The 27,569-nt window shown below is 37.3% G+C and overlaps 1 protein-coding gene across 6 annotated transcripts in view; it reads right to left on the reverse strand.

Moving 5' to 3' along the window:
* Positions 1-27,569, reverse strand: part of NFIA (nuclear factor I/A) — a 367,279-nt gene that overhangs the window by 67,911 nt on the left and 271,799 nt on the right. For 4 of the 6 annotated variants that reach the window (XM_008563335.1, XM_008563315.1, XM_008563321.1 and 1 more), the window contains 2 exons: positions 9,847-9,975; positions 7,360-7,413 (listed from right to left, as the gene is read on the reverse strand). In XM_008563335.1, the coding sequence (XP_008561557.1) occupies positions 7,360-7,413; positions 9,847-9,975 (183 nt within the window). The remainder of the gene's footprint in view (positions 1-7,359; positions 7,414-9,846; positions 9,976-27,569) is intronic. The other 2 variants (XM_008563311.1, XM_008563327.1) reach the window with 1 other exon arrangement.

Here is a 27,569-nt window from a genome sequence, read left to right on the forward strand (position 1 = left end):
TGGGGACGGGGGAGTCTAACAGATAATGAACATGCACTGCACACCGAGCCCTTTACACATGCCGTTCACTTCCTCCTCCCGTTCACACTTTTGAGTTTTGTACAGTGGGAAAACCAAGGCCAGCAGAGGGTAAGTGACTTGTACAAGCGTCCACAGATAGCGAGCGGCCCGCCAGGTTTTGAATTCTATTCTAGCTGACTCTAAAGCCCATGCTTTTTTCATTACATTCTGCTGCTCCCATTTAAATTATTTTTCAGAGGTCAAATGGTTTATTTTCTTTAGGCCCCTTATTCTTGTAATAGAACCTGGCACGTGCTCCTCACGTTCTGATGTTTCTCACACACATTTTACATAGAAGAAATAGAAACTGGGGAAAACAGATACTGCCATTTGATATAAAGAAATGGCAAATGACAAATATAAATTTACCGCAGAAATATAAATTTTATAAAACATTCCATACCTGTGGGTGATTAAATTCACTAGTTTCAACACCACAAAGGATGAAGCCTGGGACGGGCGACTCGCAGTGGAACTGCAGCTACATTAACAGGACAGTGCATTCCCATTTCGAGTATCAGTGTTTGCCCCCCTTTTCCTACGTGGATGATAAGCTGATACTACATAAACATTGTTAAAGCCACAGTTCCAGGCTGCAGTAATTCACTTAACTTTAACATGATTTATGATTCTGTCAATAGGGGAGGTTGAGAACATTGCACTGAAGCTTAAATGAGAGCTTCATATTTAAAACAGCAAGCACGCGTGCGCGTGTTAGAAGAAACCATTCGTCAGAAAGAGGAGATTCAAGTTCAATTTTGAATTTTTTATTCTATGCTGAAAAAACGGAAAACAATGAGTCGGAACATGGAATCAACATTAGATTAAGCTAAACCAGAAAGACTGAACTGCTAAGGACCTTATCTGATTATGCGAGTTACAATCCAAGCGTGTGATACCCCGAAGTCTGATCGATGAAGAGATTTCTAAGAAACCTTGCTCAGAGCCACCGCCCTCACTGTCTAAGCACATTGTCTATGATGTCTGTATGTGTGTGGCAAAGAGGGGTGGGCATGTGTGTGACTGGGAGATAGAGAGAAGGGGGCAAGGACTTCCAAGGGAAAGCAGCTTCCTTTGTCAAGAAGAGTTTAGCCCTAGGTCCACTTGGTTAATCACCCTATTCTCTCTGGCACTCACCCTGGGGGCCTTTCGCCTCTTTAAGAGATTAAGGAGCCAAGTGATCTTACTGCTCTAACCTGTCCTCCTGGGGACAACATATTAACACAATTCCACGACAGAAGAGCTCTTTTTAGAAGTTTGCTGTGGGGATGACAAATTAACCCGGCAGGGTGTCCCGCACATCTATCTCAGTACAAATTATTAGCGTAATAGAGCTTTTAGTTATGCGTTTATCTAGTAATTATTGAACGGTTACACAAAACCAAGCTGAGCAGCCATGGCCCTTTATGAGGCTTGCTCGGTGGGTGGCCTTACAGTTAATTTAGGAGAGTTCTCCACTAGGCAGTTCACTTGCAGACAAATTAGCTAAACAGCCTTCTCCCTTAAATATTTTCCATGTCATAGTGAAACTCTTTACAATACAATAAAGGTACAGTTTTAATTATATGCTTCCTGACTTTTGTTTAGTTGTAGTTTTAAAACATTTGCTGGCACTGTTTTTTCCTTTGGCTGGGCAGTAATAGCTGGTTGTAAGTATCTGGCTAATGAATTTAATAATTTCCTGAATTGGGACTTAAAGGGCCTTTGCTAAAAAGCTGCTTTTCCTCTTTACTGCCCAGTTACTTCAAATCCCATTAACAATGTTTCCCATTAGGCTGGGCACTGGCACTTGAGCTAACCTTACTGAGGTTCAGAAGCCCACTTGCTTCTCTTTCCATGCTCCTCAAGGGTGGTGCTTGCTAGGTCTATGATGCCTGCATTTGAAAACTAATTCTGGCAATTCTTACTGGAGGAAGACAACGTAATGTTTTCTCAAATGACATACTTGCATAATAAATAAGCACCTTGCGTCTGTTGGCAGATTATTTCAGCGCCTTGTTAGCAACAGGTGCTTAATTGCTTCTCATTTTCCTGAGATGATTCAATTGCACTAAACCAGGAGAGACAAATTAGACTCAGCAGAGCACCAGCATGTTCTGCAACTAAGTTAAAAGCCTTCCTAAGAGGCACAGAAGTTTGCGGCTATGACAGGAGAAAGCTGGACAAACGTACTGTGAGGGCCTATGCCAAGGGCAGGGTGCCGTGCTTATGGGGGTGGTGATGCACCAGGAGGCATCCCTTCTTAAGGGCCCTCAGTTTGGACAGAAAAATTTACACCACCACAGCAAACATTCTATAAAATAATTTTGAGATCATTTCTCTTAAAGCCTATCAAGGTAGAAGCTCTTAATTAAAACCAAACAAATACATATTGAGCACCTAAACATGCTATGCCCCTCCCTACGTGCTGCCAAATCCATGCACTTGAATATTATATTATTGTTACACAAGGAAAAGGGAAAGAACTCCCTAGTATTCCCAAACTTTCTATTTGCCTTCCATCGAATCTGTGCATGCATTTATTCAACAAATATCTATTGAGAGCTTTCCTTATGCCAGGCATGAAGCTAAGGGGTTCAGGGACGAACCCCTGCCCTGATGGGCCCTGCCATCTAGTGATAACTGTGCCTTCCCATTTACCTCTCCTTCCCTGCTCCTCTGTTACTATGTATGCCTATCATGAAAGCACACTTTTCCATCCTTTCCTGGTGACCTCCACTTCCTGGAAAGTGATCTTAATTCTCATAATTCTCTGCAGTATATTTTTCTTGGCCAAACTGGGAGATACTATTAACTTGAGACCCTCAGATGTTTCATCATTAAGAGCAGGATCCCTGTTTGGGCAAGGAGGATCATGGACTTAGAGAGGTTTATAGAGCATATAAACTTCTGACTACCTCTCCAAACAGAAAATTGAATGATTCTTTGAAAGCTGCACAATAAATCTTTGGTTTATATGGCTATTGTTTTAGTATATCTTATGCATATTTTCAGAACCAGGGCCGTTTTACTTCTACACTCCCTTCGTGGGTTTTTTTTTTTTTTTGACTCACAAAGAAGTGAAGGTATCTTATGCATATTTTCAGAACCAGGGCCGTTTTACTTCTACCCTCCCTTCGTGTATTTTTTTTTTTTGACTCACAAAGAAGTGAAGGTATCTTATGCATATTTTCAGAACCAGGGCCGTTTTACTTCTACCCTCCCTTCGTGTATTTTTTTTTTTTTTGACTCACAAAGAAGTGAAGGTTTAACCTCATGTCTGCATTTTGTTTGTCTTCACTCCTCTGTACTTAGTTAACGAATAGCATGACCTATTTGCTGTTGCTGCTTTGCAAGCTTACAGTTAGAAGGCAGACTGTTTGAGAATAGGGGTTAAGTCTCACACTTGCTTGGGCTCAAGCAGTGCCAAATGCCACAGCAGTTCTCCATCAGAACACCTTTCCCCTTGTCTCCTGCAGCACCCCACACTTCTCCTATCACAGGAACACTACTGCTGGCTTTCCTGTCCTCCCATCCACCAGGGAGTAAGCACTCTGAGGACAGAATCCATGCTTCTCGTTTTCTCTATTCAGCAACTAGTAGAGCACCTTGTATGTTGTAAGTGCTTGATAAACATTTGTGGAAAAAATTAATGAGTACCCAGATGGTAATGGGAGTCTGCAAGCTAATTTCAATATTGAAAAAAGCCAACTGACCTCAAAAAATGTTGAAGTGACTTGCACCTAACAGAAACCCTGCATTTACTAGTAGCAAGGATTCATGGGCTAATGAAAAAAAGACTAAGTGATTTGTTTATGGCTGCTATTTTAAAAACTCAGTGTGATAATAGGTTATGTCATGATTATCAAAAGATCTAAATAACAATGCTAGGTCTTTGACTCATAAAAAATGTGAAAACAAATTAATTGTTTGAATAAATGCAGTTTATTTCTCCCAGTGGGAGAGCAAAAGGTAGAAACTACTGATGTGGGGGAAAAGTCACCGGACAGAGACTGGAGACTTGATTTCTGGTCTTGGCTCTAACCAGCTCAGATTTCTTATCTGTAAGAGTAATGTGGAATACATTGCTAACTGCTAACTAGCATATTTCTCCTCTATTTATCGACGTACAAAACCCTAATTTTATAGAGTGTCAAGATGCTCAGTTAAAACTCAAGGATGTCCAGCCTCACTTGCAGCTACAGAAGATCACATGATGCAGTTCTCACCATACTGTGTAAGACTCTATAAAAAGTGGCAGAATGGGCTGGCAAGCACTATTTGCCCTTACCATTTCTCTTCTTTCTGCTTGAAATGAAGATGTAAGGCAGGAAGGACAGCAGCTGACATGAGATCATGGCATGAAGATAAAAACAACCCACAGAAGCATGGCTAAGAGGAGAAATATCAATCCTTGACACTGTGGTGACACCTCGAATCACTTACTTGTTTTATGGAAAAATATGACTTGTAATTTTCTTAAGTTACTGTTTCTGTTACTTGCAGCCAAACACATTCTTCACTGATACAGGAAACACATTAGACCAGAAGATTCTCAGACCACAATCTTTCAGTTACTTTCCATTCTGCCTCCCAATGTGTACAGTGTAGGATCCTCCCCATTTCTAAATCTCTGAAGCACAGCACTACTTTACTTAGTGCAGAGCATTTAAATAAAATATGTTGTTTTTGAAAGTAGCAAAAACTTTAGGCAGAAATATATTCAAGAATACTTAAACTCTCAAGAAACTAAAATATCACTGATGATTACTTCAAATAATTCTCAAAAGGAGTTAGACACTTTAGATCATCAGGCAAACTTGCAACTTTTGAAAAAAGAAAGGGAAGAACAAAGTTTTATTTTCAATGATCATGAATAAGATAAATTGTCATGATTAAATACTTTATTACAGTTACAATTTTAGGTAGTGGTAAGAAAAAGTCTTTGAAATGTTTCAGCTTAAATTGCACAGTAACTGTAATAATGTATAATGATGTACAATTGCCTTTACTGAAATTCAATATCTTCTCCCCCACCCACAGCATATTCCAGAATAGTTTAACCCTTTTACCTAATTCTAACCACATAGAGAAACAGGTGGCAAAGTCTTATTCCCATGGTACAGATGGCCAAACTGAGGCTACAAGGTTAAGTGATTTACCAAAGCCACAAAGAAAGCCAATATCAGAGAGGGGATTAGTTTCAAATAACCACATGCCTCTACCTTTACAATGAAAATAGGGAAGTGGTTAGAACAGTGTAAACTAAGAAAACCATAGCTTTTAATATCAAGGCTTGACTCAGATAATCTTATGTACGTTTTCTTTGAATGACAAGCCATGGTTCTTCCCCATCTTGGACACTCCTTATAAAGAAGTACTGCATAAACTAGCATACGTATATCACCCTTGGTTCTTTTGAAGCAATGAGAACCTGTCAGGGTCAGGAAGATGAATGTCTTTTGTGTGCATTTATATACAATTGAATTATTTTTATTCATTCAACCAATATTTAAGAATAAAACCCTCTGTTTGAGGCACAACAAAGATAACCAAATGTGAAAGTGAGAGATCTTTCCCTTCAGAGGTTTCACTCTAGGAGGACGATGAGACATGTACATTAACCAATCAAAACAGCTGGTGGAGTAAGTGTGCAGACATGAGAGGCTGCAGGAGTTTAAGAAGTGTGAGATGATGGCTGGCTAGGTGGAGCTGCTTTCATGTCCAAAGCAGGACTTGCGCTGGTCTTGGGGATGGGTACAATGTTGACATGGGGAGACAACAGGGATAGAATGAGATTTTCAAAGTCTCAGCAAAAATAGAGTATTTAATTGTTTGCACGAGCAGTATACATACTCTATTTACAGGCACTGTGCAAATGACTACAAATACATGATTTTATTTATTCCTTACATAATACAATTCTTTTGAGTTAGATATTATGACCTGCAATTTATGGATGAGGGACCTATGATTCAGAGAGGTAAAGCAATGTGCCAGGGTCACACAGCTGGTACAAGTGATAGACACAGGGGTCACATGCTGGCTCATCTAACACCCTGAGCTTTTGTGCTTAACTGCTGCTATAGACTGAAGGTTTGTGTCCCCCTTCTTCCCCAAATTCATATGCTGAAATCGCAACCCCCAGTGTGATGGGATTAGGTACTAGGGTTTTTGGGGGATGATCAGGTCATGAAAGGGGCACCCTCATGAATGGGGTCAGTGCCCTTAGAAAAGACCCCCAAGAGCCTCCTTGCCCCTTCTGCCATGTGAGGACACAGCAAGAAGACAGCATCTGTGAACCAGGAAGTGGACCCTCACCAGACACTGAATCTGCTGGTACCTTGATCTTGAATTTCTCTGCCTCTAGAACTGTGAGAAAAAATTTTCTGTTGTTTATAAGCCACCCACTCTATGGTATTCTGTTACAGTAGCTCAAACACACTAAGACAACTGCTGTGCTGTTCTGCCTCCCTTCAAGGCCCTATTTTTCTGCCTTTGCTTTGGAGTCTTTAGAGAGAGGTTTCCTTTGTAATGGTGAACACCAAATTTCCAAATATAGCTTATGTTTGCATTAAAAAATAGGGCCATTGTGTTTTTAGTGAGGAGACCTGGCTTTGCTGTACCTCTGTTAAAATATCACTCCATTGAGATGTGTTTATCACTTACTAACCGGTGCTTGTCCAGTCAAGGTATTCCCCTGAGAAATTTTAGGAACGGCAGCAGAAGTCTTGCAACCTGGTGCTAACCAGAGGTGCATCTACCATGTGACCCTGAGCAAGACTGCAGTGAACAGCTTCCCCTAAACACCACCCTCATGTCCTGGGAATCTGACAAAGAGCACACACTTTCCTCTTCTTCAAGGACTTTTAAAGTTTGATTCTTTGGATTCTCTGATGACTTACCATTTTGGGTTGTGGCAACTGCATACAAGAAAAGGAGCGTCAAAGGCTAAATTCTCTTTTATGTGCACATGTCACATGTACTGCACACTGACTCCCTCAGTCAGACTCTCCCTCCTCAAATTTAGCCTCATCTTCCTATATCACCAATCAGATGTGATATCATTCTAACCATTAGATTTCCAACGGGTTCAGAGAAGAGTGAAAGAAAATATAGTACCTGTGGCAAATACTTCTTAAATAACAAGAGGCTGAATTCAAACCTTTAAAAAATATCTTAGCCAAAAAAAAGTCTTATGTGAGCCTATCTCAACTCTATGATTCTTACCACAAAGGTGCAACTCAAGAGTTTGCTCTCAACTACTCCAATTCCCTTCACCAGACCACTAAGGGAGCAGGGTGCAGTAAGAACGGGTACCTGAGCAGACTTTCCAGAAAGAAGAACCGAGGACGCTGGGGACCATCTTGAATTCTGGTGAAAACAAAGAATCTTTGGTATTCCATAATTCTTAAACTAGGCATCTTTCTCATTGCCTCATATACAATTCTATAAATATGAATACAGATAGGGAATCAAAACTCATTGTGCTGTGGGCTAAGAAGTCCACTCTAGTTCAACCCAGTGTGTGTCATTTTAGCAAACATGCTTAGTCATCTTGCATGAAGGAGCTCCCAATCATGCACCCATGGGTAAGTGCTTTGTAGTTACAATAGTTTCTAGAACTATAGTTTTAAGGCAAGACACATAGTAGGCACTCAGTACTTACTGAATAACTGATACTATATGCATATTGTTTTATACTTCTTAAGGAGTCTCCACAAATATGTTTTTTTGTTTGTTTGTTTTTTGTTTTTCTCTGACTGGTAAGGGGATCGCAACCCTCGGCAAGGTGTGGTCTGCACCACGCTCAGCCAGTGAGTGCACCGGCCATCCCTATATAGGATCCAAACCCACGGCCTTGGCGCTACCAGCACCGCACTCTCCCGAGTGAGCCATGGGGCTGGCCCCACAAATATGTTTTAATTATAGTTACTGTGTAAGGATATGAGATTGGGAGGAAAGGTTCATTCCACAGTATTATTGTCTCCATTACATTGGTGAGGACATTAACAAACGCAGAAGGTTAAGTGGAAAGGCAAAGAGGCAGCAATCCAGACTGTGGGCATATTGTTCTCCCCAGTCTTTATTACCCTGCTACACCGTGATCTTTCCTTCGCTTGGAATTTCCTCCATTTGTGTAATCATCTTTTAAGATTTGAGCTCAGTGTTATCTACCACTTTGAAGTCCCTTTGTTTAATACAAACTGATAAGTAGTAGCACATTCCACATCACCTTCTAAGTGGTCATTTTCTTGTGTGTCTCTCTCCTGCACTAGATTGTATGTTCTATGAGGACAGAAACCATTGGTCCCCAGTGTCTATATAGTGACAGGCACTCGTAAATTCTTGTTTAATGAATGTATAAACCTCCATAGTCCCTTCCTCTGAGCTCCTGCAAAAACGTTTGCTTTTAACATTCATTTAGCATTTAGAATATGTTAACCTGACCATAAAATGATGAGAAACAGCACATGCCTTATCTCCCTAAGACCATAAATATTCTGACTAAGAGGGCTTCATATCTCTGATTCCCTACTATGGTTTAGATGCTCAATAAAGTTAACATCACTGAATAGCAATATCTTACTATGAAGATAATATCATAATCTTATACTATTTAAAGAGACTTATTCTGGGACTGTATAATCCAATTCAGATGCAGGTTTTTAACCTAAAAAAATATTTATATATGTATGGCAAGCCTCTCTGATTATACCACACACACACAAATGAAATAAGGGATCTTGACAAAGTTCTACCAATGCTCATAAGATATTTAAAGATGAAGCAAGTAAGTTTTCATAATTGTGGATATAGAAATTGCTTCACACAATAATCAGAATGTTGCTTTTCTTCAATGTTACTTCCCAACACCTGCAGCCCTCTCACCTGCCATATCTCCCTGAGATGCACTCAAAGTATTCATAAAGGGACTCAGATTTGTGGGACTAACACTGAGATTAATGCAAGAAATATCAGTTTCCCCAGGCGTATGTCAATGTAGACAAGAGACCATAACTTTCTAGGATATTTTATGATACCAGCTGGTAGATCACAAACCTACCTAAACAAAAATCTGATGGAAGAAAGCAAACATGGTTACAATTATTCATACTCCTACTGTGGGAGTTTCATAAACAAAATAATAAATATTTCCATCTTGCAATAAGATCAAGTTAAGTGATTTGCTGACATTCTCTTGAGGTTTAAGGCTTGTCTTTAATGTGAAATACAAATCATATTTCTTGTGGACACATTTTAATAATAAAGTTAAAAGCGTATGAGACAAAAATAATGAAAACATTGCAATGAAAACCAGACAAACTATCTCCCACTTCAAAAGGAGTAAATGAAGACTGCTCGTCAACACCCTGATGTAAACAACCTCAACACAAAATGCCACATATTGAAATCAGGTTTCATGGAAAGAGAATCATCAGGGATAAGAGAATGAAAAAAACCTATTACTTAAAAACTGGTAACTGACCACATGGAAATATACTCATCTACCCCCCAATCCCCCACTTGCACGACTTGTAGGACAGATTTGATTTGGGTTCAAGTTCCTTCCCACCTCTTTCGAAAATCTCATTGCCAAAAAAAAAAAAAAAAAAAAAAAAAAAAAAAAAAAAAAAAAACCAGGGTTAGTCTCTTTTTGCAAGGCTGCCCCAGTGATAAGAAACTGGAACACTCACTACTCTCAGAGGCATTCGGAAGGAGTCTTCATGGTCTCTCACTTTGCTACTCTGGTCCTAAAGCCATGATAAAAATGTTACAACCAAGGGTCCCTGTGGAGCAGCTCACCTCTGGGTCCTGTAATGACAGGCCGGTGGTGCTGTGTGAATGCCGTTCCCAGGGAGGAGGTCTGCGAAGGGGAGGGGCTGCTGAAACCAGACTTCTCCGACTTCTTCAGTGTGGTTGGAGATGGCATTCCTGGCAAGAAGGATTGACTGATAAGTATACTTTAATTCATGGAACAACAGCTTGTTCAACCTACAAGATAACACTTAAAGAGCTTTTTTTTTTTTTTAGAAAAGGAACACACCTGTGAACGGAAAATTTGTTTTGAATTGCCTTGAATTTGTCATAAGAACAAACAGGTGACAGAATGGTCCCCTGATAAGTCAATCTATAATTGATTTCAACTTATTCTATCAAGTCACAGTTCATTTCTGGGTTATTAATCTTCTCTAATTATTCGGGGTTCAACTTTTCCAGCGTTTTAAAAAAGATGTTACATCTGTCTGTGACCTCTGGGACCTTAAAAAGGAGGCACATGAAGCCCTCACATGCAATCATTTCAGCTTATTCTACTATCAGCACCAAAGCACTTTCTCCACATTTGAAATAATTTAGCTATTTTAACATAAAAACTCCCTCCACAATGGAAACTCAGTTGTTCATTCAATGAATTATTTATATTAGAAAAAAATAAAAGATAAAAGTAAAAAGAACTTAAATGCCCATTAATTGGAGGTTGGTTAAATAAATATGGTATAACCAACGCAAACAATATTGTAAAAAAGTAATGACATGAAAAGACATTTCTCATACAATGTTAATTGAAAAAAAGCCAATTGCAGAATAGGATGTTATACTATGATGTCATTTAAAAAGGCATTTCCATGCACAAAGAAAGAACTGGAAGGAAATAAGCATAAACTATAACAGTAGTTCTCTCTGCGTGTTGGACTGGGTGATTTTCATTGCCTTCTTTTTGCTTACGTGTCTTTTCCATGATGAAAGCTTGTTCTTAAAAATAGCATTTTTACTATAGTGTCTAAGGTTTTTACAGCATTTCCAGCATAGGCAATGCTTTGGGAAGAAAATAATGGGAAAACAGTTCCTTCTAATTACTGGGTTTGTAATGTTCTCGGCAACCACACTGATACACAACTGGAGGAATCTATCAGTTTGGTAGGGTGCCGATTGAAACAATGAACATTTAGATATGAAAATAAAGGAAATGACTTCTCTCCACATCAGAGGAGAAATAAGGGCTCTTTTAAGTTTGCAGCACAAAATTGGTCCGCATGGATGTTAAAAGAATCAAATTTCATTTTCCTTATATGAAGTACCTCAAAAGGTTCATGGAAAGGTTTGTATTATCTTTTAATTCTGTTTTTCCATGAACTTTTTGCAGTGCCTTTATACATGTCTACCTGTGATGCGTTCTGCCTATGACCAGAGAATTATTTGGGTAAACTGGAAAAAAAAAAAAGGTAATAAAAATAATAGTGATATTAGCATGTAACAGTTACTGAGTAATTGCTAGGTACCATGCAATGTGCCATGTACTTTATGGGTATATATCTATCCAAACATTTAGTATGGCCTATATTTAAATATGTCCTTGTTATTTCTAATCACAGATTTCCATAATGTGATTCTCCAACATGATCTTTGAGTGTGACTACAGATTCTGCAAGGACAGAAACCACATCTGCTTTGCCCCCTTCTATGTTCAAGATAACTATCAAAGGATTTGGAACACACCAAGTCATCCAAAAAGATATATTAACTTCTTGTACAGGTCTCAGCTTTATCTACGGCTTTACTAATATATGTTTGGACACAGCAAAACTTAGGGGTTTGAAACTATCAAAGGATTTGGAACACACCAAGTCATCCAAAAAGATATATTAACTTCTTGTACAAGTCTCAGCTTTATCTACGGCTTTACTAATATATGTTTGGACACAGCAAAACTTAGGGGTTTGACCCCAAGAAAGAAACAAATTGCAAATTGGTAAACGCATTTGCATAGTCAGACATAAGTATAATATGGAGTAGTGTGTGATATCACACTAACTTGACAAATCTGGATCAGATCTTTTCTAGATCAATATTATGTCATTTGAATTACAAAGTCACTAAGTCAAGTGACTTTAGTTATGTTTGCTTGCTTGCTGAATCAGTAACCAGTCACACCATACCAATGTTCTAAACATAGTTAGGATGCATTGAGGTTTTGGATAAACATTCATCGCAAGTAATCTAACTTAAGGTATCATCATGTGGTTACATTAGAAAAGAGATTTCAAATAAAAAAATTAAAGGAAAGGAATAAAAGTTACCAAAATGTAAACAAATCTCCCAAGTCATTCAAACTTCTTTTGTGAAAACCAATTTTTAGGTTGCCAATCAGTCTACTGATTTAAATTCAGTCCAGTGCCTGAATTATGTGTCATAAAACAAAAATAGAATAGAAAATGAAAAACATCAAAACTTTGAAGATCATAGAATTTTTTTTTCAGACAATGAAATCTGATATCTGAATTAACCTTATTAAGGAAAGCAAATGGTTAGACTCAGAAAAGGTTATTATTTCCTTGAAAAGATCACATTTTCCAACCCATGCCATTCTATAAGTACCACAGAAATGTTGATATGATTTAAATCCACTCTTCACCCTTTTAAAAGAGGAATTATAAGTAAAATTTAGGCAATAATCAGAATCAAGAATGATCAAGTTGGTAAACAAGTTCAAAAACAGCAAAATTCAAGTCCTCTTTGAAAGGGTTAAAGAGGGAAGAAATACTGTCGGCACACAACAACAAGCCCAACTATGCATGATCTTCTAAATTTATCCCAGTCAAGTAATATGAACCCTAAGGCTGTCATGAATCTGAAAATTACTTAGTGTTTTCAATTTTTAAAGACTCATACTGAGCACATTTCCTTATTAAATACTTTAATGTTTTCTCTACATGTATAATGTATGTTTTGGTTAATTTGCTTTGTATACTCAATTGACCAGATGAAATTTCAAAATGCTAGTAAACTGCTCTATGTTAAAAGCTAGAGGACATTAATCTTGGCTTTTATTTTTGAAATCAAATTTTGTTTCTATACGTTACTTTAAAAATAAACTTGTTAAAATTTTGTTTGCCAACTACCTATGCATAACTATCACACAATTACTACACAGATGACTGATTGACTTTCTCTTAATGAATGAAAACTTTAATTTCAATGCATTTTCTATAAAGTAGCAGATTTTTAAGAAAAAACTATAAAGTAATGCCATCTTTTTCCTGGAGGAGACAAAATATTACTTCAAAGTTCAATATAAAAAAATTAAGAATTTTATAGAAGAAGCAGAAATCTAGCATAATTCCAGTGGGACTTTTCATTCTTTTGATTGGTACAAAAAACCCAATGGTAGTAAATAAAATAGATGATAAATTTCAAGAACCACTTTGGCTTGTCATTGGTTTTCTAAACACCTGGACTTTCTGAATTTCTCTACACTTTGCCAGTTTTCTAAGCTACCTGAGTCATTCCAAATTGTGTTCAGCAGATAAAGGCAAACATACACGGAATTCTAGTCCTTCAGTGGCTCTGATCCCTGGCAGCACTTAAAAGTGTGAAGCCCAACAAGAAAACCTTGAAAACACAGGCCACAAACAGTATTCACAAAGGTTCCTTTAGATTCATCACTAAAATTTGTGGTAATCAGAATTCTAAGAAGGCTCCTGAGGTTCCTGGCCCCTGATGTACATTCTTTGCATATGCCCTTCCCGTCATGTGTGGGTGGTACTTGCAAATATGATGGATGTCACTCTTGTGATTAGGTCTTGTTGGACTGCAAAGGTGAAGGGACTTTTGCAGATATAATTAAGGTCCCTAATCAGTTGCTTTGGAGATAAGAAAAGGAATATTATTCTTGGTGGGCCTGACCTAATCAGGTGAGCCCTGTAAAAGAGGAACTAAAAGCCAGCAAGATTCTCCTTCAGGTTTTGAAGAAGTTAAGCTGCCATATTGTAAAAGGACCTATGTGAGGGCCACATGACAAGAAATTGCAGGGGCCTCTAGGAGCTGAGCAGGGCCCCTGGCTGACAGCCAGCTTTGAGAAAGCTGGGACCTTAGTCCTAAAGCCACAAGGAACTCAATGCTGATGAGTTTGCAAGAGGACACCAAGCTCCAGAAAGGAGTGCAGCCTGAACAAAAATTTGATTGCAGCCTTGTGAGACCCAAGCAGAGGAACCATCTAAGATGTGATCAGAGTCTTGATCCAAGGAAACTGTGAAAGAGTAAATGTGTGCTGTTTCAAGTTGGTAAGTCTGTATTAATTTGGCATGCAGCAATAGAAAACTAACATGATATTCAAATATAAGACTACTGCCAGTGCTAGAAATGTGCGTATTAAAGATGCCTACTGTACACTAATTACTATGTAGAACTTCAGAAGTTTCATTATATTTACCTAATTCATCGTAGTTTGTGAGGTGTCCACTAGCCCACACTCACTCAGAGAAAATGGTAAGACATCTTCTTAGAAAAGAAACTAGGAAGTGGTTATTATATTTACCTAATTCATCGTAGTTTGTGAGGTGTCCACTAGCTCACACTCACTCAGAGAAAATGGTAAGACATCTTCTTAGAAAAGAAACTAGGAAGTGGTTATTTCCAAGGACATAAACACTTTTGAAAATTTCTATTTTTCCCTAATTCTTCCAAGAAACAACAATAGCAAAATCATATTGAATGATATTTTTTAAAAACTTAAAACCAACTCTTGGTATCTCCTGTAAGAAATCAAGGTTTGTTTTAGGTAGCTTTTCGTTGCAACCTGTTGTTACAGAAAGCAACAAGAAGAAATAGGGGGGAAAATCATAATTGATTTCAACTGCCTCCCTTTCCCAAATCATGAGATTTACCAAACACTCTGACCAAGAATTCTGTGGTGACAATTGTGAAGGAAATCCTACAGAAATGACAAGAAAGGGCAATGCCATTCTTTGCTTGAGGAAGCTACTACTTCTTTGTTTTTTGGGGGTTTTTTTTGGTAGCTGGCTAGTAAGGGGATCCGAACCCTTGACCTCTGTGTTATCAGCACCACGCTCTCCCAAGTGAGCCAACTACTACTTCTTTGTTTTTTGGGGTTTTTTTTTTGGTAGCTGGCCAGTAAGGGGATCCGAACCCTTGACCTCTGTGTTATCAGCACCACGCTCTCCCAAGTGAGCCACGGGCCAGCCCTCTCTGGTAAATTCTTCTAAGGACAACAGGGCCTCATCTCGTCTGCTGTAGGAATTTGGAAAACATAATCCAAATTGTCAGAGAAGATTTTACTGGTATGTTCCCCTTTCCTCAAAGTGTCAAAGTCAAGAAGAGAAAGTTTAGTTTCAAAGGCTCATTTCACAAACTGTTTGAGAGAAACTCTGAAAACAAGCAACCTCTGCACTTTAGTGTTAAAATCCAGTATATAAGCAGGTTAGAGAGGATCCCAAAATGCTGTGAGTTTGGTTGTTCATGATTTTAGATATTCTCCTGTCCATTGTCACCATCCAATTCCCAACAGCCTATCTTTATAACTGTTATTACCAGAACAACTAAGATACCAAACATAAAGGCTACTGGAAGCATCATCCGTCAAGTGGCCTCAAGAGAGCCGGGAGGCAGCCGAAGAGATCAAACTTCTGCATATAGAACATTTCCAAAAATCAGACTGAAAGTAATAAAAACTACAAATTATGGAGTACCTATGACATACCATGCACTTACATATAACTCAAATCCTAACATTTTTATCTCAGGTAGGTATTATTATCCTAACTACCTATAACTTAATGTTGTAAAAATTAGCTATCAAGAGATGTTAAGCAACTTGCCCAAGATCAAACGGCCATTGAATGGTATTTCAGACCCAGGTCTCCCTGGTTCCAAAGCTTGTACATTTCATAAAACATCACACTCCCTTATGTAGTTTCCTTAGTATACTATAAAAGTCTCCTATTTAAGTAATAAAGTATATTTATAGTTGAAGTTTCTAATTTGATTATTTAAAGAAAAAATCAAAGAAAGGTTATATTAGCTATAAAAGAATATGCAAAAAATAAAAGCAACTCCGAAGTATACTAAGAATCATTTGTCTTACATATCAAAGGTTTTTCTTTTCTTGGCCTTAGTAGGAATCAGGATTTTATCAAATACACTGAATATATTATCAGTGATTCTAATACAGAAACTCCATGGAATAAAAATCACATAGACTTAGAAGAAAATAATGACCAAGATATTAAGTTGTAAAGCAGAGTATACTCATATACATTTAATATTTATAATAGACCTTTTGCCTATTCAATAAGATGCTTCTCCTATAAAGCCTCCTGCAACCTATGTTTTATCTGTACTTATAACCAGAAAGAATCAAAATTCTCCATTTAAGACTCATTGATATCTTTCAAGCATAGGCTATAGGTTATAATGCAGTAATACCTCACTTAACCATAATTACACACAATTATTTAAAATTCAGTAAGTCTTGAAATCAAGGAAGGCTTCTGAGCAACTGAAGTCAGTGTCAAAATAGGCTACTAAGTTGAGGCATTTAACTCAACAGAAAGTGAGGTTTTAGAGAAACTAAGACAAGTGTTTCAAAGTTAAGGCTGTGATCAATTGAGTTGAATGCTATTGAGAGGTCAAGTACAACCAGGATGGAAAGGGTCCCCTGGATTTGGCAACATAGATGCTTTTGATAACACTATGAAAAAAGAGCTCCAGGAGAGTGTGGTACATGGAAGACAGAATAGAATGGTTTACAAGCTCAGTGGGAAGTGAAGAAGCAGGGAAAACGGGTGTGGCTAACTTTCATGAAATTTTTCTATAGAGGACAGCAGAGAAATAGAGTAGTAGCTACAGGCAGGTGGAGGGAGCCAGGGAGAGCTTTCTGAAGAAGGCAGAGAGTCAGGCACGCTGGTCTGCTGATGGGCACGGTCCAGCAGATGGCAGAAAGCCACGGCTCAAAGCAAAGAAGATGACTGAGAGAGAGAAGTCCTTACGAAGATGAGAGGCTAACAATTAGTAAGTGGCGGAGCCAGATTTGAATCCAGAGGGACAACGCTCTTGCTCCTGTTGGTGTATCAAGAAGCCTATTTCTTGGGGGGAGGGAAAAAAAAGATTTATTTATCTTATTCATACAAACCTATCATGAGCTGGTTTAAATTTGAGTTTATTAATGATACTTAAATATTTTTTTTTCTTGCAAACATTTCAAGCCTAAATGGTGCTCACTGCTACTGTGACTGTTCTCTTTACATTTGGGCATTCAGAAGATTCTCCTAAATCTCCAAGTCTAAGTGTGGGGAAAAGATAGCTCAGTCATGTGTGTCAGATAAATGGGAACATTTCAAGCCTAAATGGTGCTCACTGCTACTGTGACTGTTCTCTTTACATTTGGGCATTCAGAAGATTCCCCTAAATCTCCAAGTCTAAGTGTGGGGAAAAGATAGCTCAGTCATGTGTGTCAGATAAATGGTGTCAGCATAAATTTCAGTGACATTACTTAAGCCCAGGATGAAAGCTGAGTACCAGTCCCATATTTTGCAAGTCATCCACCACCAGCAGATTTATGTTCACACCTATCTCTTCCAGATGCAGAACTATACCGCACTCTAGCAATTCCCCATGGACAAGAACAGGACCTTTCCAGAACCATTTTAGCTATACCTTGCGATTTGATCATCTCTAATCATGATGCTAGATAAAGGCTGTGATTGGACAGATTAATCTCACAGTTGAGGGATCTTTCTGTTCTTACAAACACATGCTGTGTAACATGATGAGGGAGTTGAAGATATCGCAATATTCTTAGATTTGTGTCCCAATGATAAAATCTATTAGGGCTCACTCTACTGTAATTTATCATGATTAACACATTCAACAATAAAAAAGGTAAAACATTCAGACTATTTTGACTTTTAGCCTTTTTCAGTGAATAAAAATATTTTAAAATCATTTTTATGATGGGGAGAATAAAATCAACTTTATATAGCTTCTGAGGTTTATCCTTCTGACTCTATATGCAATCATTTTAAATGAGCTAAAAGGACCCCCAAAAGAATTAACACCTCATAAAGTATTTCAGTTCATTTAAAAGCCTTGGTGACACAAGTGATTTTTTTCAATTTTTAAAAAATGTAAGTATAGAGTAAAAATTATATGGATTATCCAGGGGAAAAGAAACGATGAGTTCTCTAATGCATTCCAAATGTTCATTTGTGGTGAAAATTTATAACCAGAGAGAGTAAAGAACAGACACAAGGAAAATGTCATATAAAAATCTGGTTTCTGGGCTAACAGTAAAGTCTTTTGACTCTTTAGGGGATTTCCTCCTTCAAGGTAAACACAGATACCCCCCAGTGACAGGACTAAAATTAAAAAATTGTTTTATGTTCCATATACTTACAAGAGGTTGGAGATTCCCTACCCATCTCATCTGTCCCCTAGCCATCCTAGCCCCTATCTGTTAAGGGAAGGACTGATTTTGGCTAAATATAGCAATCATACACATTCAGAGAAGGACTGAGGATAAAGAAGAAATTTCTGAGAAAACCAAATTAGTTTCTTTGCATAAAAAATAAACAGAATAATATAGTGCAATGTTTTATTCACTCTGCTTAGATATCCAGCTGAAAACTCAATCATACATATGTTTGGTTTATATCTGCCCTTCCCAATATGGTAGCTACTAGCCACATGTGGCTACTTAAATTCAAATTAATTAAAATTAAATTAACTTAAAAACTCAGTTACTCAACATAGCCACATTTCAAGTGCTCAGTAGCCATATATGGCCAATGGTTACATTATCATACAGTGTACATACAGAACATTTCCACCATTACAAAAAATTCTGTTGGACAGCTCTGGTCTATATGATACCAAGTAATTTTTTTTTACTTTTTTGGTCCTACTGTACAAAAAAGATAAAAACTTACTTTTGTATTTTTTCAGCATGTTTAGTCCTTTCTTAAGTTCCAAAAGCAAAACATATGCACAATACAAACAGAGGATTGTATAAAGGGGAAAAAAAAAGAAAGCCTTTTTCTCTCCACCTCCAACAAGCTCAAGATTGGTAAACACCCACATAGATACCTGGCATATAACATTAGCCTCAATGATGTGAACTTAAGTGTTTATTAAAATACTTCTGTCAGTTAAAACATGATCAAAGGCTTGGAGTTTAAGGGTCCTCCTGGTAAAATTTAATTTGAAAGAGATGTGTTATCTGTGACGTTCCATGTTTGGGATATGCCTGCACTGGAGTTCTGTTAGTCTCAATGTTCCTTGGATACAAGCAGAGCACCCATCACTTTATTTAAAGTAAAAGTTTGAAACTGATTGAAACATTTCATAGGGGGAAAGGTGTGTAATTTTAGGCCTCTTCAACTTGCTTGAACTGTGAAATCAAGTAATAAACACTAGAAAAGGTTCTGTCAGCTAGAATGTAGGCTTAGTATAAGTCAGCATTTTCCTGCTAAACCTTATTATGGAAAAGCATTTGATTTTTCATTTCTGCACTCTCTTCATCCCTACAAATAAACTGCTTTGACCTCCACCTGTTACTTAGTGAAATCTGCCTGCCATCCTTCAATAACCCTATTCTTTGCCTTCAAAAGCCTTTGAGGTGCTCAGAAAGTAGGAAGATAGAGTTGTGCAATGAACTGAGCTGATATCACTTTATAACTATTCGGTAGTTCATAGTTCAATCTAGAAGCTACAGAGCCAAAGAAAATGGGTTTTTAAAAAAGGCAGTGCCTGTGGATGCTGGAAGAGGGCAACATATTTCATCATTTTAACATGAAATTTTTCATGGAAAGACGTTCTCTCTCGAGTTCTTATTTAATGCAGAAAACTTCTAGCCTGTTCCTTCTAAGAAAACCTCTCTCTAAAAGAGTGTGCCTTCATTTTAGACAGATGAGCCAAAGGGTCATTTCAAAGCTTAAAAATACTTCAAGTTCAAGTTAAGTCATTTAAGTATGTTCATTATACTGGTATTTGGGCAAAACAAAATGAGCCACTAACATCAAATTCACTTCATGAATGCAAAAGGACCACCCTATTATTAAATAGTATTAAAACGAACAAAACAATAAAAGAAATAACTATAGTTATATAAGTCACACAACCACATTAATCATTTTCTGAAGCACAGTATCTGACAAAATAGTTTGCTTTTTTTAAATCAGCAATAACAGATCAGAAAAAAGTATTCTGTGTAGTTTCAATACCGATGATTAATGCGACATTCAACAGAAGAGATGATGTCTAATTATGTTAAATACTTATCTGAGAAGGATTAGCATGATGTTTCTGCTCACTGTCATTCTTTGTGACAACGTAATGATAGATCCATTTACTTATGAGTGCAATTATTAAAAATCGCACTGTTTTCTTAACTGTCTTCATATCTTGGAAATATTTTATTAAAAATTACTTATCTGACACGAAGGGTAAATGCCTGGCAGAGTTTTGCATATCAATTAAGTAAATGAGTTAGCTCCATTCAGGCAGTCTTCACTGAGTGACTTAAGTTTGATGAAACTTGAGCACCATAATGCTTTTTATATTGGAGTTAATGATTCACCCTTTTTTCTCCTTATGTGTCTAAATCCTAAAGTTTGGTTTTCACTGAAACTAAAAACTGCTCATGGCCGACATTTTCTCAGGAGTCATGATTTAACACTTCTTCATCACATTCACACCTTTTTTTGGAACCCAACACAAGGATCCAATTTTATACAGATGACTCCCCACAGGCCAATCAGAACGAGTTGCGAGCTACATACCATCTTTTGAGGCTTTTTCTACTCATGCAGTGAACTTTATCCAGCACCTGTGAGGAAAAGGTCTTTATACAAGACAAAAACAAGAAAGCAAACCACATTGGGCACTACAATTAGGCCAGCTACCCCCAGACTGTTTCCATATGTGTCTAAATAGACAAATCTGTGAGGAAAAGGTCTTTATACAAGACAAAAACAAGAAAGCAAACCACGTTGGGCACTACAATTAGGCCAGCTACCCCCAGACTGTTTCCATATGTGTCTAAATAGACAAAACTAGGTTCCTTTCAGTTGTTTTCCTTTCGCTTACTCCCAAATGACAATTGCCACCAATCCTGCCCTTGAATGTGAAAGACAACCAAATATGGGTACTGAATGTAAGTTACTTAACTGGATTACTCTCACAAGGGAGAGTTTATCCATGTCTCTGGCTTTAGTCAACTTGAGACCACTACCAAGTTGGCCAAGTGGCAGATAATGACATTTATAATAAATTATATCTCTGTAATTCTCCAAATAGTGTGGCTACAACAAAAATGTATGTGACCCAATATAATGACTATGTGTTACAAAGATCTTTTTTTTAAAACTACAGGCATGTTAAGGCTTCAACGTTGATGGACAAACTCATAAAAATATCAAATACATCAAAAGGAGAAAAATTACTAGTTATGTCATTTGAGGATAAGATTTCTGAAAAGAAAAAAAAAATCACCCACTGGAAGTAAGAACTCTTAAAATTAGAAGCAGGTGTCACCACCATGAAGTGATAAATATCAAAGAACAACTGGCCCTGAAAAGCATTCTACTTTTAATCCTTACATGTGTATTTTGACATTAGAACATGAAGTGCTGCTTACATAAGTCCCTAAAGAGTGTTAAAACATGAGAGATGTGGCACAGCCATTCTGATAAACCCTCTCTTCAGTTGGGTTCATGAAATGGCTACAAGGCAGATGGTAAATTTTAACTGGCATTAAGTCGTGAGTAATCACGATATCTTAGAAGCTAATCATAGTTAAGTGATTTCTGGGTTGGTGTAGCTATCATGGCAGAATAATCTAGTAATACAGAGGACACTTCCGATTAGAAAGAGATGTTGGGTTGCCATTCCTTGAATCTCTTATGACTTGAACACATCTCAAGCCACGCAAACGAAAACTTCATACCACCTCTCATTGGTGAAACATCCCCAGAAATTGGAATGTCTCTTCAAAATGAAGTAAAGAGGCTTGGATGACATTAAACTATGGAAGTATGGGAATATTATCTGAATGAATACCAGACATTCACAGCTGTCTGTGAGGCCAGTTCTTCACAGAAGGCTGAAGGCTCTGGACCACAAGCAGAATTGCTCACTCCAAACAGAACAGAGAGTCAAGAACCAAGATAACCCTGTATTTAAAACTCCAAAGGTTTCAGAGGGGTTTTCAGTTAAGAAAGGGAGGTCAGTAATCATTTACTCTGAAGACGCAAGCCAATTAACTATATTTAGGGCCGGCCCGGTGGCTCACTGGATAAGTGCGCCGCTTGGGAAGTGCTGCGGCACTCCCGCCCGAGGGTTCGGATCCCACATACAGACCAGTTCCCGCTCACTGGCTGAGCAAGGCACGGGGGCAATGCCGAGGGTTGCAATCCCGTTGCCGGACACGGAAAAAGACAAAAGACAAAACAAAAAACAACAAAAAAAAACTATATTTAATGGGTTTAGTCATTTTACTTCAGTTTAATTTTTCATCAAGTTTAAGAGATGCTTCAAAATAAAGTGACTTTTTGATTCGTGAAATTTTCTACCATTTGAGACACATACTTTATGATTCAGTGCTGGAGAGAACCCTTTCCATTTTAGTACTTGGTGTGTTGTTCAGGAATCCATCAGGAAACAGTCCCTGATTTACTATGTCGATGTGAGCGTTTCTCGTAATCTTCTAGGATGTAATTCACCCAGCATCTTGAAATGGGTGCCATATCTCTGATTAATTGATGAGTTTATGATGTATCTGAAATCCTTGGATGGATAGAGTTGGATAAATAGGTATTATTGTAATCCTCTGCCGAGCAAGAAAGCAATTGGGATGTACACAGCTGCATAAGAAACTACTGCACAGTGCAGGCAGAAAAGCTACTGACTCCCGCAGTCTGCACAGGGCTGAGGGCTTCTTTCTTCCCTCCCTCCTCTATTCCTCATATAAAAGCCTCTTACTCTAGAGCATTAAAAAAAACTACTTTATTAAGGTCACTGATGGTCAAAAAAGACAGAACTTCATTTCCACATAAACTTATGCTGTTATACTTGATTAACATTTAAATACAAGGGTACTTAAAAAAATTCATGGAAAGATTTGTATTATCTTTTAATTCTACTTTTCCATGAACTTTTTGAAGTACCCTCATAGAAACATCAGTTTGTAAGAAAAATATAAAAGCGTATGAGAAGGGGAATAAGTCTGCAAATACTATTATCAGTGATCTATATCACTTTTTTTTACAAATTAAATGAATGTATACATACATACACACATATGTGTGTGTGTGTACAGCTAAGAACAATGAATGGCCCAGAGTAAGTGCCCAATAAACATTAGCTCTTCCTATTGCTAATAAAACACTTATATATTTAAAATTTCAGCAGCAGTAATAAAATACAAGCAAATATATATTGTTAATCAAATTGTGGTACTAGTTGAGTCTGAACTATCTACATTTTGTTCATAGAATAGAATAGAGGAAGTAAGATCATTAAAGAAGGATTTTTTTCTCTTTATATCAGAGGTTAAAATTACTTTCTGTTTGAGTTCTACAAATATTTAATAAAGTTTATTAGGTACAAGAAAACACCACAGCAAACTCTCAGATGAGTTTCATCTATCTACCAATCTATCTTATCTTTTGTTTCTCCTTTCCCAACTATAATTTCTGGTTACTTCACCCTTTGGTGAATTTAATTTCTATTCAAAATAATTTTGTTTCCTCTAGTAAATATTTGCTTAAATTCTGCTCAATCTATTACCAACAAGTCAGAAAACTGTCTGTTTCAGGCAGGTGAGATTTGGGTCCATGGGTGCAGAATGAGATATCTTTTGCTGGATCAGGATGACACTGTGTTTCTCTTGCACTTCCTGAGGATGTCCTAGCACATCAACTCTCTACATGCTTCTTAAGAGATGAAGAAAGATTTGACTCTGATATTATGAAGGGAAGGAAACAGGGCCCAGCATTCGCTGCTGCTCTTTTAATAATAAAATGGCCAATGCACCAGCTCTTTCAAACAGGTGTGGTGGAGGATTGTGGCCTAAGCCAATGAGTAAACTCCTAGCCTATATGATGCTTATCATACTCTGTCTTATATTACAGCCACTGGGTACTTGTTTAACCTGTTACCCTTTCTTCCTTCCTTCACTGGGCTGAAGGTCTTTGAGGGTAACTTCTGTCTTACTATTTTTATATGTCCTCTATCACCTTGCTCAGTGCTTTGCAGATAACAGACACAGACATGTACAATACATTTTCAATTAAATTTCTTAGTATCTTAAACTCATATAGCACTTTAGAGTTTGCAAAGTATTTACCAAAAAAATATACGATATTTCTCTAAAGCTTTATGATTTATTAAGTATACTTTGCATATATTAGAAATACTCTGGTGGGGAAGGGAAGGGGGAGGGCAACAGAGAGGGGTTGGTTAACAAATACAAGTTTACAGCTAGATAGGAAGAATAAGTTCTAGTGTTCCATAGTAGTGCTAGGTGATTACAATTAACAATAACTTGTGGTATATTTTCAAATAGCTAGAAGAGAGGAGTTCAAATGTTCTTAACACACAAAAAAGGTAATGTTTGTGATGATGAATATGATAATTACCCTGATTTAATACTTATGCATCCTATACATGTATCTAAATATCACTCTGTACCCCATAAACATGTGTCAATTAAAAAAGGGCCATAAGAAAAGATTCTGAAAAAAAAAAATACTCTAAGTATAGTTCCATGCACAGTACTTTGTACATAGCTGGTGCTTAATAAATGATAGCTCTTATTTTTGTCATCTCACTTGATCTTTACAAAGCTATCAGTTAGGGAGGCAGGGCTGCTTTTATTGCCCCTAATATTTACATATGAGGAAGTGAAAATTCAGAGAAGTAGTTTGCAAAAGCCCCAGGCTTGCTCATGACAGAATACGAGAATTGTAGATTTTCTTTATTCTTAATTTGTACTTTTTCCTCTTTATAATATATTTTATTTCTCTCTTTTTTTCTCCCTCCCTAGCAAGCCTATGAATATTGTTGTGGTTGGATGAAATTTGCTTTAAAGTTCTTTCTTACAACATGCTAACTCTGAGCTACAAAATGAGCTAGCACTTTCCTACTTAAGCCACTGGGGCTGTGCTGAGGACAATGACAGGAAAAGGGCAGGGAGGAAGATTTTACATCCAGGTTCCAGGACCCCCACCGATACCAAAATCTACAGATGCTCAAGTCCCTGATATAAAATGGCAGAGTATTTACGTATAACCTATGCACATCCTCCCCTATATCCTTTAAATCATCTCTAGAATACTTAGAATACCTAATATAATGTAAATGTTATATTAATAGTTGTTATACTGTATTGGTTTTTAATTGCACTATTTTTTATTGTTGCATTGCTATTTTTCATTGTTTTTTTAAATATATTTTGATTCGTGGTTGATTAAATCTGTGGAACCCACAGATACGGAAGACTGACTGTAAACCTAATGCATAAGCTACATCTCTTCTTTCCCTCTAGAATATTTACACAGCTTTATTTTCAAACATAAAATTAAAAATTTGGAGATTTGGGTAATTTATTTATTCAGAAAAGACCAGCTGAAATGTGGCATCTGTTTTCCTGTGAGCTTCTGTACTCACAAAATTGTGCATCTGGGTTCTCTGATGCAAGTGGAGCTACACTCAGTCATTAACCAATGTAGGCAGCACTCTGTTTCCTGAGCACTTCGTCCTAATCAAAGGACAAGATAAGACAAGTGCATCTCCATCTTATTATTTATTTATTTATTCAACAAACATTGATTGAATGGCTATCATGTTGCTAGGTACTATAGCAGGCTTCGAGAATTAAAAACAGCAATTTTTCTGACCATGCTTTATCATACAGTGTATATCACACACACACACACACAAAGTATATATGTGCATATGTGAGAAGAGTATTTCCTTTCTTCTTATACTTAACCATTTAGACTCCAATTACAAGAGTTGTTTTAGGCCCTTTTTTGGTATTAAAAAAATAGCCTTGATAAAGAAGGTGAGGACATTTTGGAAGGGTGGTTGGAGTGCTCATTTTGTAATACAGCTTTCCTGTCATAACCCTTTCATTTAGGTGAACTTTCTCTGATAAAGAAGGGTCACTAAAGAACAAACCCCTTGTTATTATACCGATGCCCCCTGGTATACTACTCTCTAATGAGCAGGTGCCAATATGAAAGAGATAATGGCAGAGAATGTTGTCACAGAATGATGCTTCCCACTGCTCCATAAATGCAGGAGAAAAGCCAAGACACTGATCCTACTGCAATGTTCTGTAACAGTGACTATTCCTATTACAGCAGGAGATAGTGGGAGATTTCATCATTTGCCCTATTATAAGCTAGTGCAGCAGAGTGTCCATGATCAAATTTATTGTCATCATCCGCTGCCTTTTTATTGGCACTAATAATGGTCCTCTTATGTGTCTCAGCTAGAAGTATAAGTTGGTAAACTTCCTCCACTCTTATAATTGATGAATGGCTTTGGCAGTCAAGTTACGACCAACAGAGTTAGGAATCCAAGTGAACCTAATATGCAATATTTAAAATTACCATAAACTAACACAAGTCTGCAAAATCCAACTGTGCTTCTGGTAGTTGTGACACGGAACTGTAGTTCTAAATGTCCTGAGTTGCTGTTTGACCAGATGTTCACCCAATATTCTTTGACAGATACCTTTAAACAATTTTTCTAAAATGGATTTCTTTAATGTGATAGGAAAAGAGGGCATGCTATTAAAGTACTTAATTTTGACCTTCAAAAATGAGAGCAACTTAATCTTCAGGAAGGAGTTTATCTCTGAAAGAAGTTTATCTCTGAAAGTATTTAAGAAAATAGCTACAGCTAAATTTACTACTTATCAAATTTGACTTTAAAACTTTCACTTGAACTGTTCGGAACTTCCAACATCTTGGCTGATGTAATCATGTCTGCTGATAGTTTTACAATCCCAATATAATTTAAAGCATGTTAGGATTTTTATATTTTTCTACAGGAGGAAATTTAAGTAGCCTCCTACACCTATATTCAAACACAATATGAAATTTCACTGAAAAGTACTATAACTTCAAGTGTTTTCACAATAAGAAACAGTGAGCTTTACTTCCCGTCTGCTGAAACTGATTGACATGTATGTGCTCAATGCAGGTGTGGCCTCAAATGCTGGAAGCAGTGCAACCCAGTGATCCGTGAAACCCACTGGATTCTTTGTATGTGTCCTCAATTCTGAGGACACAAAGAACCTGAGAAAGGTTCACAGAACCGCCAAAGAGCTGAAGAAATATATATACGAAGAAAACTTAAATTTGTATATAGTCACGATTGAAAGGCTAACAGACATCAAATCTCACTTTCAAGTAAGTGAATATTTCTCATTTAGGTTCTAATCTAACCCCAGTTTAATTGCCACCTTTAAAGCAAATTGTCTCTAATCCTTTAGTCAGATTTAACAGCTCTCTTCTTGTATTCCTACAACATTTAACCCTGTCTGCTTTCAACTACCATAGGCTGGGTAAGGTCTGTTTACCTCAATAATCCTAATGATATTTCATAAGATTGGAGAACATTAACTTTTACAGAGGACTTTGGCCTTCCTTACCTCATTTGGTTGTCGTAAGTTTGTGTCACAGATAGGGAAGAAATAACAGCTCTCACCTTACCAGCAGTCA

This window comes from Galeopterus variegatus, unplaced genomic scaffold (assembly GCF_000696425.1).
Source record: "Galeopterus variegatus unplaced genomic scaffold, G_variegatus-3.0.2 Scaffold173, whole genome shotgun sequence".
NCBI lineage: Eukaryota > Metazoa > Chordata > Mammalia > Dermoptera > Cynocephalidae > Galeopterus > Galeopterus variegatus.